The 14,379-nt window shown below is 33.0% G+C and overlaps 1 protein-coding gene across 5 annotated transcripts in view; it reads left to right on the top strand.

Moving 5' to 3' along the window:
- Positions 1-14,379, top strand: part of ZNF280D (zinc finger protein 280D) — a 145,150-nt gene that overhangs the window by 109,424 nt on the left and 21,347 nt on the right. For all 5 annotated transcript variants that reach the window (XR_007453827.1, XM_049613678.1, XM_049613677.1 and 2 more), the window contains one exon: positions 3,937-3,982. Coding sequence is in view for 4 of the 5 variants with exons in the window: in XM_049613678.1 (XP_049469635.1) it covers positions 3,937-3,982 (46 nt within the window). In the remaining variant the exon portion in view is untranslated. The remainder of the gene's footprint in view (positions 1-3,936; positions 3,983-14,379) is intronic.

Here is a 14,379-nt window from a genome sequence, read left to right as displayed (position 1 = left end):
TCTGGACTTCCTGGGTGGAACCTATCCTCTCCTAATACTACCTTTTCTCTTTCTTTCTTAAAATATTTATTTATTTTAATAGTAAAGGAGAAAGTAGAGGAGGGGGTATTTATTTTGAGAGGGGGGCAGGGAGAATCCCAAGCAGACTCTCCACTCAGCATGGAGACCCACCCACATGGGGCTTGAGCTCATGACCAGGAGATCATGACCTGAGCCAGACACTCTTCTGAGCCATCCAGGCATCCCTACCCTTTGCATTTCTGATGTACAAATTTAATCATACTTTCCTGTTCGCCTTAAAATAAAGTTCTTAACATAAGCACTTTACCCAGGCAATCAACATCTTTCCTGAAGTTGTCCTTGCTATTTCTTCAATTGTGTTTTTGACCCCTCTCCCTTGTTCCCTACATTTCAGGTTTATGAGACCACTCAGGTTCTTATATCATTGTCTTCTTTCATACTTCTTTTCTTTTGCATTGCCTTGAATCCCTTTCTCCTGCTTTGCTAACCCTTGCTGCAAAACCAAGTTTACTGTAGTATATTCATTGCTTCCTTGCATGTTCCCCTTCATAGTGGCTCAGTCCTTTGTACAGTCATTCCGTCATATAGATGTCTCTTTTTCAACAGTACATAAGCATTTGCTTCTATATGTTTCCTTTATGGTGATGGTGAATTCCTTGATAGGAGGGACTGTGTCTTTGGACTGGAACTCTTAGCACAGTAAGAGTGCAACCTAGTAAATGTTTAGTTCAGTTACCCTTTCTGCATATCTATTAACATCTCCCACAACATATGATCAGAAATGGTAGACTAGATGTTTTACTACAATTTATTAGTCTGGTGATTACTATCTTAAATCCAATCATGAGTGTCTAAGTGGAAGATCTTAAGAACTGATTGATTTTACTATTGGCTTTTACAACTTTTTAGCTTTTTTCATATGCTTACAAATATTCTGAAATTGAAGATTACATTTTAAAACTCAGCATTGAAATTTGGGGCTTTTAAACGTAATTAGAAGGAAATAATGTAGCCTGGCTGAAATGAATCTGAACATTTTTCCCTTTATAGCTCTTCCCTTTAACCCGTGGTTATGTATATAGTATGAATGAAACCTGCAAAGAACACACTAATGTAATTGACCTGAAATATTTATTTTACATGTAGCCTTGGATTAGTTATGTGACCTGCAGAAAAATGCAAGAAGTGACATTTAGTTTACTTTAACCTTTAGAGAGAAAGGATTGTCCTTTATCAGAAAGATCTGTTTCAGCAAGTTCACATACAGAGGAAAAGTAACTTATTTGCAATCTTGATTTCTAATCATTGTTGAAATTGATCACAGTCTTTCTGTTCTCTTTACACTGAAATCTTAGTGTTTGTTTTAAATGCTGTACTACTTTTTTCTATAAAAAGTTATTGCAACATTCCCAGGTGAAAAGTGTAATTAACTTAAATAGCAGGTCTTTAGCTCAGAACTTTGAGCTTAGCAAATTTCAATGTCTTCTGCCAAGCAATTGAATATCTCAAATGATGACTATTTCAGCAGGTATCTTTAATGAATAAGAATTACAGGTAAGAACATTTTTTTCTTTTCCAATAAATGTTAATGAGTTGCATTAAAATTTGTTAGTCTTTTTTTAATTTGTTAATCTTAAAGTATGCTTTTGTAATTATAAAAATGTAGTGTACATTTTAGTGATGAATTTGTAACTCTGAAATTTTTTATAGTGTGCTTTTCTAATTTTTTAAATATTTGTTTTCTTAAGTATTTCACTGGTTATTATAATTCTGTTCCATAAACAGAATATCAGTATAGTTAAAATAAGATTGGGATCATAGACCTCTTACTGCTAATTATTTCAATAACTTACTTTGTTCTCATTTACTAGTTTCTTAGCCAGTAAAATGAAGCGTAATAAAAACCTCTGTCACTAACCTACCTTCCAGAGATAGTAGGAGGACCCAGTTTCCCCAAATGAAATGTCAGCAATAATAGTAACACATGCTTATTGGCTTTCATTTTAATTGTTGCATAAAATCCGTTCATTAGAACAGCCATATGTGAAAATGATAAGCATAGTAAAGTTTCTTTTGTAAGAATGTAAGATTGATCTTTGATAATATTTCAGTAATAAGCTGAGAAGGAAAATTCTTTTATAAAATATTTTTAAACTACTTTGTGAGTAGTTTGTTGCACGGCTTTTCAAACTGAGTTTAAAATATTAACTGCTTAGAAATAAAAATCAGTTGTAATATACAAATTTATTTTAAAGATTTTTAAAATTTATTTTTGAGAGAGTATATGCACATGAGTGTGCTAAAGGGGGAGGGGCAGGGGGAAAAAGAGAGAATCCCAAGCAACGTGGACTCACTCTAATGAATGGTGTGATTATGACCTGAGCCAAAATTGAGAGTCAGACACTTAACCAACTGAGCCACCCAGGCATTCCTATTCAAATTTACTTTAAAATTTCATTAGTCCAATGTTTACTCTTTGTTTCTTCAGACTAAGGTTTCATATTTTCTTACTATTTTGTAGATATTATTCTTAAGACTATCATTTTCCTGTATAAATCATTAAAGCAATGAAGTTAGACTAAACACTTGAAATTTCATCTGTATGAATATTGTTTTTCACAGTTAAACACTTTAGAGAATTACAAAATCTTTGACTCCCAAAATGATTGACATTTATGCATTTTGTCAATATTTCTGCAAGTTTTATTTGCTTAAATTTGTTTAGTAAATTAGTTATAAATTATTGTAATACACTAACAGAGTAAAAGAACAAAAAAATACATGCTCAATTTCCAATGGTTTGCAATCTCATGTAATAATTAAAATATAGATAAGTAATTTTACACAAATTATTGTTAATATTTAGTAAATTATTAGCCTTTATCAACCTAATTTTTTCAGTTTGACTACAGAGAATGGAGAAAGAAAAGGATGTATGTACACCAGCTGTATTTCACTAACCATGAGGGTAGCTTTTAGGATATTTGACATTTCTATCCTATTATATGTCTTCATTTGTGTACATGAAATTTAAGTCAGTATAACTGTTGCTTATGTTAAATGTATTAACCTTTTAGGTATAACTGTAAGCCTTCATAAAATAATGAATTCACCTTACTATGTATTAATGGCATTTTAGATCAGGTAGGCACCCAACTTATATGGTTTATAATTGAGTTTAATATATAATATCAGCAAATAATATTGAGTTATCAGCAGTTTGTAAAAGATCTTTTGGGAAAGCTAGCTTTTATATTAAATTATTTCAAAAGATTTTATAGATGGTATATGCCTTTCTGAATGTTGTAATAAGTTACAATTAGTTTTTTTATTTCTAGAAGCCAAGTTTAAAAATTTATAGTTACTATTTGAGCTATGCTTATGAAGGCTCTTAAGAGACTATATCCTTCAGAATTCTAAATTATTTCTGTGAGTTTGCCACTTTAATTATAATAGATATCAAAATAGCATTACATTGAATTTCATAATAGATAAAATTTCTCTTTCTCTTCTCTCCCTTTTTAAGCCCTATGATAGTAAATGTTCATGCATATCTATATATGAGGCATAAAACGTGCTTTCATTTTTTAAATGAAAAGTAATTCCTTTTTTGAAATTGTTTTACTAATGTATTATGTCCTTTATTTATAATTGTATCTAACATAGAGAAAATTTCATAAGTGCTCTTAACTTTAGAAAAGAAGGAAGTACATGTCTGTATTAATTTATTTAGCACATTTATTGAATCTGTTTATTTTGTGCATTTTATTTTTCCCTTAAAACATTTATAGAAGTCATTTACAAATCTACTTTAGTTTAGATTTACATTTTAATTATTTTAAACATGCAAAAAAGAACTGTCTCATATTTTTCCATTGTAAATATAAAATATTCAATACTTATTTTGTTTTCAAGATCAATAAATGAAGCTCCCACTAAGGAACAAGAACCTGTGTCTGAGGTAAATTTTGTTTTATTTGTACTTTAAAGGTTTATACATTTGAAAGTATTATTGGTTTAATTTTTCAGACATTTCAATTCATTGTGTGTACATCAGTAATTATTGGCATATGGCATATTATCAGGGAAAAAAATTTGAGATTTGTTTTTTGTTTGTCTTTAGATAATAAAAATATGTAACTCTAATAAGGTGTTTTTGTTTTTACAAAGGCATCACATATTTCACTTGCCTGTTGTTTAATTCAACTAGTGAATTAATGGAGATAAATTTATGATATAAAAATCCTGAAATCAGTAAAACCTCAAAGATTTGACACTTTGGAATACTAATCTTTCCAGATGATTATATTTTCTGGGATTTTTTAAAAGACTTAACTGGTTTTTAAAATAGAAATATTTTATGTTTTAGCTACTTATTAAATGTGTTTTACCTATCTTAAACTGGTACTCTTCATATAACACTCAGGATTATCATATAAATGTTATTTACTAGGCAGTCTACTGGATGTGTATAGAAATAGTTTTGCTCAAGTACTTGTTCTTTTGATGTCATTATTTTTAATATTACAAAATATTACATGTCTCCTTCTGAGTGTAATGAAGTGAGGCAGGTTCAGCATTTATGTTTGGAACAGCATTTCTTGTCTTGTAGAGTTAGTGAGACCTAGACAGAATTAGCCGCCTTCTTCCAAGCAGCTTTCTTTTACACCACAGAAAGTTTCCTTCTGTTTGAAACGTTTTTAATACAAATAAGTTTCATAGAAATGGGATTTTTTTGATTATATGATTATTCTTGAGTGAGTTTTGGTAGTTGTAGTTTTTAATGTTGAATTTATCTATGTAGAGTTGTTTGTACTATTTCCTTATTCTTTTAATGTCTGTAAGGTCTGCAGTGATAATCCTCTTGTTCATTCCTGATGTTAATAGTTTGCGAGTTCTTTTTTTTCTATTATTGTCATATATTTTACTTTTATATAGGTTATAAAGACAAAGTACAGTGTTACTGTTTTTGTTTTAGCTGGTTATTTTTTTAGAGCAGTTAAAAATTCTAAAAAAGAGTTTCATATTCACTGCTGTTTTTACCATGCCCAATGCTCATTGTTTCTTTGTTAGCTCACCATTTCTGTCTAGTATCACATTCTTTTTGCATAAACAACTTCCTTTGATATATTTTATGTTGCAGATCTACTGGTAATTAATTCTTCTGTGCTCTTTTCACTTAAAAATATCTTTATTTTTCATTTTTGAAAGATATTTTTTGGTGAGTGTAGAATCATTTTATTATCTCTTGGTTTACATATTTTCTGACAGAATGTTTTACTGAATTTCATCTTCTATATATATATATATATATGTATATATGTATATATATATATATACACACACACATACACACACACACACACACACACACACACATATATATATATATATATATATATATATATATATAAATTTTTTGGTTGTCCTCAAGATTTTATCTTTATTTTATCTATAGTTCTCATCAGTTTGAGCATGATGTATCTTATTCTGGATCGTACATATGTTTATTTATGTTTACCTAGTTGTTTATTTATTTGGGACATTTGCCCTGATTGGTGTTCTCTGGGCTGTCCTGAATCTTCTACTTTTGGGGTTTCAATATCCTCTGAGCTGTCCTGTATCTTCTACTTCAGTTTCCTAAATACTATACCATTTGATGTTTGTCCCTGTTCTTAGATGCCTTGTTTTAGTCTCCACCCTACCCCACACACACTTTTTTTGTGTTTTAGTGTGGGTAGTTTCTACCTATTGACCTTTGTTCAGTTTCACTGATTCACTTTTTCAGTGTATCAGGTCTGCTGATGAGCTCATCAAAGGTATTTTTCATCCCTGTCATTTGTTGTTGTAGTTGTTGTTTTCCTAGCATTTGCATTGATTTTTGCAGTTTCTGACCCTCTGCTAAAATTCCCATTCTGGTCATGCATGTTGTCCTCCTTTTTTACCAAAGGATTTAACATATTAATAATAGTAATTTAAAATTTTCTGTCTGATAGTTCCAATAGCTGGGTCATTTATAAGTCTGGTTCTACTGATTGCTTTGTCTCCTTACAGTCCATTTTTTCCCATTGCTTTTTTTTTTTTTTTTGGTGTTATATCATGTTTGGTTAAAAGCAAGAAATTATATCTAGGACTAAGATAAATAGTGTATATATATCTGAAAATAGGTGTACCTTTTCTTATGTTAAGTCATTACTATGGAATTTTGTTTCACTTAATAGTGAGTTGAACTGGGTTGTAGCTTTCTTGTTGCCATGGTTACCCTTAACATACTACAGGTTCAATTCCTCTGGTATTTCTTTGTGCTTAGGGTGGGAGTTATATCACTGGAGGTTTTTTCCCTCAATATCCTTGTTTCACACTCAGCTTTAGTCCCTGTGACACTGAGTCTTAGAGGGTGTGTCTTTCTCTCTCTACACTGTTGCCTTTTTTTCAGCAGTAGTGCTGTTGCTTGTTATTTGGTGTTTGCTAGCCTGGAGGTGGGTGGTGGGGCATGGGGTGATGTTCTGTATTCTGGTTTTGCCTCACTCTTAAGATGGCTGTGTTCTGGGTCTTGAGATTAGGAATTTTTTCTTCCATCCCCTAGCCACAGTTGGTCCCTGTGCCCTGGGGACAACAGAGTTTGCCCATCTTCTTTCCAGTATGTAGAGGAATGAAGAAAATTTATGAATCCATATGAATATGAATCCATATTTTCATCACGTCATCTACTGATTCTTTTCTGATACATTCATACTTGACTAGAATAAATCTTTGAACTCTTACTTTCCTTTGATTGCCCTGTTTCATCTGTGTCAAATGAAACCAGCCTTTTATACATAAACCAAATTTCTTAAATTTATTTTTTGTTAAATGAAAAAACCTTATACTAAAAATTCAGCAAGCCATCATCAGAGTTAAAGGCAGTCATATTGAATGGAAGGCTACATAGAACAATCTTGGTCCAGGTATGTCTTTCAAGTATAATGTGATGTGGATAGTTCTTTGAATAGATGCAAGTATTTATTTTAGGTACACCTGTGATAGGATGGATAGGTTGAATTAATCTTCAAGATTTTGATTAGATGGTGTTACCATGCCCAGATAATATTTTCCTGGTATCACTCTTTTTCATTCTGTAGTTTTACATTTTCTCTTTGAAAGTTAGTTCCTTTCCTATACTAGATTATAGATGGAATTATGATTTAGTGGCTTCTAACATAGCCTCTGTTACACAACTATTTGTATTCTGTATGCTCAACAGTCTACTGCTATTGTTCTATAACTGTATGTATGCCATGAATCTTCCCCTCCAATTTGAGGGTTAGTGGAGTTTCATTATAATGTAGGTAGGGAGTAAGAAGAATCAGGTAGAGATGTCTTTTTTTTCTAAGTTTTTATTTAAATTCCCGTTAGTTAACATATAGTATAATATTAGTTTCAGGTGTACAATATACTGATTCAGCACTTCATACCACAACCAGTGATCATCACGGCAAGTGCACTCACTCCCTGTTCCCCATCACCTATTTTACCCATCCCCTCCACCTCCCTTCTGGTAACCATCAATTTGTTCTCTGTCATTAAGAGTCTGTTTCTTGGTTTGCATATCTCTTCGTTTTCACTTTGCTCATTTCTTTTGTTTCCTAAATTCCATATATGAGTGAAATCATATTGTGTTGTCTTTCTCTGACTGACTTATTTCGCTTAGCATAATATTCTCTAGCTCTGTCCATGCCATTGCAAATGACAAGAATTTCATTTTTTTTTTTTTTATGGCTGAGTAATACTACATCTTCTTTAAACATTCATCAGCCGATGGACATTTGGGCTGTTTCCATAATTTGGCTATTGTAGATAATGTAGATAATAACCCCAATCTCAAGATTGGGGTACATGTATCCATTTGAATTAGTATTTTGTATTCTTTGGTAAATACCTAGCAGTGCAATTGCTGGATGGTAGGGTAGTTCTGTTTTTAACTTTTTGAGAAACCTCCACACTGTTTTCCACAGTAGTTGCACCAGTTTGCATTTTCGTCAATAGTGCAAGCCACATCTTCTCTAACACCTCATTTCTTGTGTTGTTGATTTTAGCCATTCTGACAAGTATGCAATGATACCTCATTGTAGTTTTGTTTTGTATTTCCCTAATGATCAGTGAGGTTGAGCATCTTTTCATGTGTCTGTTGGCCATCTGTATGTCTTCTTTGGAAAAATATTTATTCATGTCTTCTGCTCATTTTTGAATTGGGTGATTTGTTTTTTGGGTGTTAAGTTTATAAGTTCTTTATAGATTTTGGATCCTAACCCTTTATTGGCTATGTCATTTGAAAATATCTTCTCCCATTCTGTAGGTTGTCTTTTAGTTTTGTTGATTGTTTCCTTAGCTGTACAGAAGATTTTTATTTTGATGAAGTCCCAGTAGTTTATTTTTGCTTTTGTTTCCCTTGCCTCAGGAGATCAATCTAGAAAGAAGTTGCTAAGGCTGATGTCAAAGAGGTTACTGCCTGTGTTCATGAGAATTTTTATTTTTTCCTGTATCGCATAAAGTCTTTCATCCATTTTGAATTTATTTTTGTTTATGGTGTTTCTTAAGAAAGTGGTCCAGGTTCATTTTTTTGCATGTTGCTGCCCAGTTTTTCCAGCACCATTTGTTGAAGGGACTTTTTCCCATTGAGTATTCTTTCCTGCTTTGTTGAAGATTAATTAACCATATAGTTGTGGGTTCATTTCTGGGTTCTCTGTTCTATTCCATTGATTTATGTGTTTGTTTTTGTGCCAGTACCATATTGTCTTGGTCACTACAGCTTTATAATATAACTGGAAATCTGGAATTGTGATGCTTACAGCTTTGCTTTTCTTTTTAGGATTGCTTTGGCTATTCAGCGTCTTTTGTGGTTCCATACAAATTTTAGGATTGTTTGTTCTAGCTCTGTGAAAAATGCTGTTGGTATTTTATTAGAGATTGCACTAAATGTGTAGATTGCTTTGGGTAGTATTGACATTTTAACAGTATTTGTTCTTCCAATCCATGAGCATGTAATGTCTCTCCTTGTGTTTTTGTCATCTTCAGTTTCTTTAATCAGCATTTTATAGTTTTCAGAGGACAGGTTTTTCACCTCTTTGGTTAGTTTTATTTATAGGTATGTTATTATTTTGGGTGCAATTGTAAATGGGATTGATTCCTTAATTTCTCCTTGTGCTGTTTCATTGTTATGTATAGAAATACATCACATTTCTGTGTGGGGCGCCTGGGTGGCTCAGTGGGTTAAGCATCTGACTCTTGATTTCAGCTCAGGTCATGATCTCATGGTTTGTGGGATTGAGCTCCCACTGTCAGCATGGAGCCTGCTTGGGATTCTCTCTCTCCCTCTCTCTCTCTGCTCCTCCTCCACTCGCATGCTCTCTCTCAAAATAAATAAATAAATTAATAAATTAATTAAGAAACACTAAAAAAAGGAAATGCAACAGATTTTCGCACATTAATCCTGAAATTTTACTGAATTCATGTATCAGTTCTAGCAATTTTTTAGTGTAGTCTTATGGATTTTCTATATAGAGTATAGAGTATATATTTTCTATATGGATACTCTATATAGAGTATCATGTCATCTGCAAATAAAGAAAGGTTGAATTTTTTTTTGCTAATTTGGATGCCTTTTATTTCCTTTTGTCATCTGCTGAGTGTAGGATTTCCAGTACTGTTAAATAGTAATGGTGAGAGTGGACATCCTTGTCTTATTCCTGACTATAGAGGAAAAGCTCAGTTTTTCCCTGTTCAGTATGATATTAGTTGTGTGTTTTTCATATATGGAATTTATTATGTTGATATGAAGTTTATTATGATTATGTTTATAATTATTATTATTATTATGTATCACATTGATTGATTTGTAAATATTGAGCCACCTTGCAATCCAGGAATAAATCCTCCTTGATCGTGGAGAATGTGTTTTTAAATGTATTGTTGGATTCAGTTTTTTAGTATTTTATTGAGAATTTTTGCATTCGTGTTTATTGGGGTATTGGCCTTTAGCTCTCTTTTTTTGGAGTCTTTGTCTGGATTTGTCTGGATTTGTTATCCGGGTAATTCTGGCCTCATACAATAGATTTGGAAGCTTTCCTTCCTTTCCCATTTTCTGGAATAGTTTGAGCACAGTAGGTATCAGCTCTTCTTTAAATGTTTGGTAGAATTCTCCTGTGAAGCCATTGAGTCCTGAACTTTTGTTTGTTGGGAATTTTTTGATTACTGATTCAACTTCTTTCCTGGTTATTGTTCTGTTCAAGTTTTCTATTTCTTCCTGTTTCTGTTTTAGTAGTTTATATGTTTCTAGGACTTTATCCATTTCTTCCAGGTTGTCTAGTTTGTTGGCATATAGTTTTTCATAATATTCTCTTATAATTGTTTGTATTTCTGTGGTGTTGGTTATTATTTCTCCTCTCTCATTTGTGATTTTATTTATTTGGATCCTTTCTCTTTTCTTTTTGATAAGTCTGGCTAGAGGTTTATCAATTTTATTGATTTTTTTCAAAGAACTGGCTCCTGGTTTCATTGATGTATTGTATTGTTTTTTTAGTTTATCATTTCTGCTCTAATCTTTATTATTTCCTTCTTTCTGTTGGCTTTAGGCTTTATTTATTCTTCTTTTTCTAACTCCTTTAGGTGTAATATTAGTTTGTTTATTTGAGGTATTTTTCTTCTTAAGGTAGGTCTCTATTGCTATATACTTCCCTCTTATCATAGTTTTTGTTGTATCCCAAAGGTTTTAGACCATTGTTTTCATTTTCATTTTTTCCCATGTATTATTTTTATTTCTTCTTTGATTTCCTTGTTGACTCATTCATTGTTTAGTAACAGGTTGTTTAACTTCCATGTATTTGTGGTCTTTCCAAATTTTTTCGTGTGGTTGATTTCAAGTTTCATAGCATTGTGGTCAGAAAATATGCATGACATGATCTCAGTCTTTTTGTGCTTGTTGAGGCCTGATTGTTATCTAGTCTGTGATCTGTTTTGGAGAATTGCCCATGTGCACTTGAAAAGAATGTGTATTCTGCTTTAGGATGCAATGTTGTGAATATATCTCTTAAGTCCATATGGTCCAGTGTGTCATTCAAAGTCATTGTTTCCTTGTTGATTTTCTGCTTAGATGATCTGTCCATTGTTGTAAGTGGGATGTTTATGTCTCCTACTATTATTGTATTATTATTAATTAGTTCCTTTATGTTTGTTATTAATTGTTTTATATATTTGGATGCTTTCATGTTAGGTGCATTAATATTTACAATTGTTAGATCTCCTTTTTGGATTGTCCACTTTATTATGATGTAGTGTCTTCATCATTTGTTAAAGTGTTTGTTTTGAAGTCTCATTCATCCAATACAAGTATTGCTACTCCAGCTTCCTTTTGACATCCATTTGTGTGATAAGTGTTTCTCCATCCTCTCACTTTCAATTTGCAGGTGTCTTTAGGTCTAAAATGAGTCTCGCAGGCAGCATATGGATGGGTCTTGTTTTGTTTATCCATTCTGACACACTATGTCTTTTGATTGGAGGATTTAGTCCATTTACATTCAGAGTACTTATGATAACTGTGTATTTAGTTCTGATTTATTACTTGTTTTGTTATTGTTTCTGGAGATTTTCTCTGTTCCTTTCTTGCCTTTGTCATTTTTGGTCTTTCCTTTCCACTCAAAGAGTCCCCTTTAATATTTCTTGCAGGGCTGTGGGGCCATGTTAGTGATCACGAACTGTTTTAGTTTTTGTTTACCTAGGAAACTCTATCTCTCCTTCCACTCTGAATGATAGCCTTGCTGGATAGAGTATTCTTGGCTGCACATTTTTCCCATTTATCACTTTGAATATATCATGCCACTCCCTTCTGGCATGCCAAATTTCTGTTGAGAAATCTCCAGCTAACCTATGGGTCTTCTCTTGTAAGTCAAGGACTTCTTTTGTCTTGCTGCTCTTAAGATTTTTTTTCTTTATCACTGTATTTTGCAAATGTAGTTACAATATGTGTTGGTGTGGCCCGCTTTTGTTGATTTTGATGGGATTTCTCTGTGCCTCCTTGATCTGGATGTCTATTTCTTTCCCAGATTAAGGAAGTTTTCAGCTATCATTTCCTGAAATAAATTTTGTGCCCCCTTCACTCTCTCTCCTTCTTCTGGAACTACTATAATATGAATATTATTATGTTTATGGAGTCACTGAGTTCTCTAAGTCTATTCTCATGTTCCATAATTCCTTCTCTTTTTTGTTCAGCTTCATTATTTTTCCATTATTTTGTCTTCCATATCACTAATTTGTTCCTCTGCTTATTCCAGCCTGCTGTTCCTTGCATCAAGCCTGTTTCTAATCTCATTAATTGCATTCTTCATCTCTGATTGTTTTTTTTTAACTTTTTTTTCTCTGTGGTATGAGTCATCCTGATGTCTTCTATTCTTTTCTCAATTCCAGTGAGTGATCATTATGATTGTTGCTTTAAATTCTCCATCAGGCATGTTACTTATATCTCTTTCACTTAACTCTGGCTGTGACCTTATCTTGTTCTTTCATTTGGGATAAATTCCTCTGTCTTGACATTTTATCTGATTCTCCTGGTATGTAATTTTCTATTGTTTGTAATCATTAACTTTTTATATTTTTCATACAAATGTTTATGTATACCTATTTGGTTGTTACATATTTTAATTTATATAAATTAATTAAATGTTGGGGTGCCTGGGTGGCTCAGTTGGTTAAGCGTCCAACTTCAGCTCAGGTCATGATCTCACGGTTTGTGAGTTCGAGCCCCATGTTGGGCTCTGTGCTGACAGCTCAGAGCCTGCAGCCTGCTTCGGATTCTGTGTCCCCCTCTCTCTCTGCCCTTCCCCCACTCCCAGTCTGTCTCTCTCTCAAAAATAAATAAACATTTAAAAAATTAATTAAATAAATGTTTGTTATGTTTAGCTGAATGTACTAATTAAAATAAATATATTTAAAATGTATACCAAAAATTTCTTAAAACAAATATGGCACCTAAAAAGTCAAGTGGTGCATAGGGAAAAACACATACACAACTTGATCAGAATTATAGGGCACTGTAACAAGTCAGGGTGGAAAAACACAATATTCCAGTGGCTGAAAATTATAGTCTTTAATGTTGATTGATACTATTAGAATAGAATTACTATGAAATTCAGAGTTAAATAAAGACTTTTCTTTGAAATGTGAGGAAAAGATAAAGAAAATGAAATGTTGGAAGTCTCAGAAGCTAGATTTCTTAAGCATCAGCAAGAAAATAAGAAGATGCCTTTGAAATAAATTTATTAATTCTTCATTGTCGCCACATATTTCTAATAAAATCAAAATGCTTTTTTTTTTTTTTTTTTTTTTTATTTATTTTTGGGACAGAGAGAGACAGAGCATGAACGGGGGAGGGGCAGAGAGAGAGGGAGACACAGAATCGGAAACAGGCTCCAGGCTCCGAGCCATCAGCCCAGAGCCTGACGCGGGGCTCGAACTCACGGACCGCGAGATCGTGACCTGGCTGAAGTCGGACGCTTAACCGACTGCGCCACCCAGGCGCACCTCAAAATGCTTTTAAAAGAGCATGGGCCTATTCAACATGCAGATTTTGGAGTATCTGTTTTACATCATGAGCAACAATTTTCAAAAGCTGGATCTTTTTTTTCCTTTTCTTTTTAATGTTTATTTATTTATTTTGAAAGAGTGAGTGAGAGCATGAGTGAGGGAGGTGCAGGGAGGGAGAGAGAGAATCCCAAGCAGGCTCTGTGCTGTCAGCACAGGGCCCACTGCAGGGCTCAATCTCACAAACCATGAGATCATGACCTGAGCTGAAATCAAGAGTCATGCTCAACTGACTGAGCCACCCAGGTGTCTCACAACAGAATTAAATTTTTGTAACCAAAAAAATGCTTTGAAATTTTTCTAAAATTTGAAAAATAATTTGTGATCACAAAAATTCCATGTTTCATCTTGATGCTTTTAAAATGTTAGTATTTTTTTTTCAGTTTATTTATTAAAGAGAGAATGAGAGAGAGAGAGAGAGAGAGAGTGCACATATGAGCAGGGGAGAGGGAGAGAGAATCCCAAACAGGCTCTACCCCGTCATTGCATAGCCTGACCTGGGGCTCGATCTCATGTCCTGTGAGATCATGACCTGAGCCAAACCAAGAGTCAGATGCTTAATCAACTGAACCACCCAGGTGCCCCTTAAAAATGGAAGTATTTTTAAACATATATTCACTGATAGTTTAATAGATGATGCTTTACAGAATGTGTTAAAATATGTGTCAGTGATTTTAAATGTATGTTTTGTGCAAAAATTGTTTATTTCTTAGATGGGCATAGGAAACTCTTGGAAGTCCAAATGCT

Source organism: Panthera uncia, assembly GCF_023721935.1.
Source record: "Panthera uncia isolate 11264 chromosome B3 unlocalized genomic scaffold, Puncia_PCG_1.0 HiC_scaffold_1, whole genome shotgun sequence".
In the NCBI taxonomy this organism is placed as follows: Eukaryota; Metazoa; Chordata; class Mammalia; order Carnivora; family Felidae; genus Panthera; species Panthera uncia.
The sequence above is the reverse complement of the archived record's forward strand: the minus strand, read 5'-3'. Positions and strand labels throughout refer to the sequence as shown.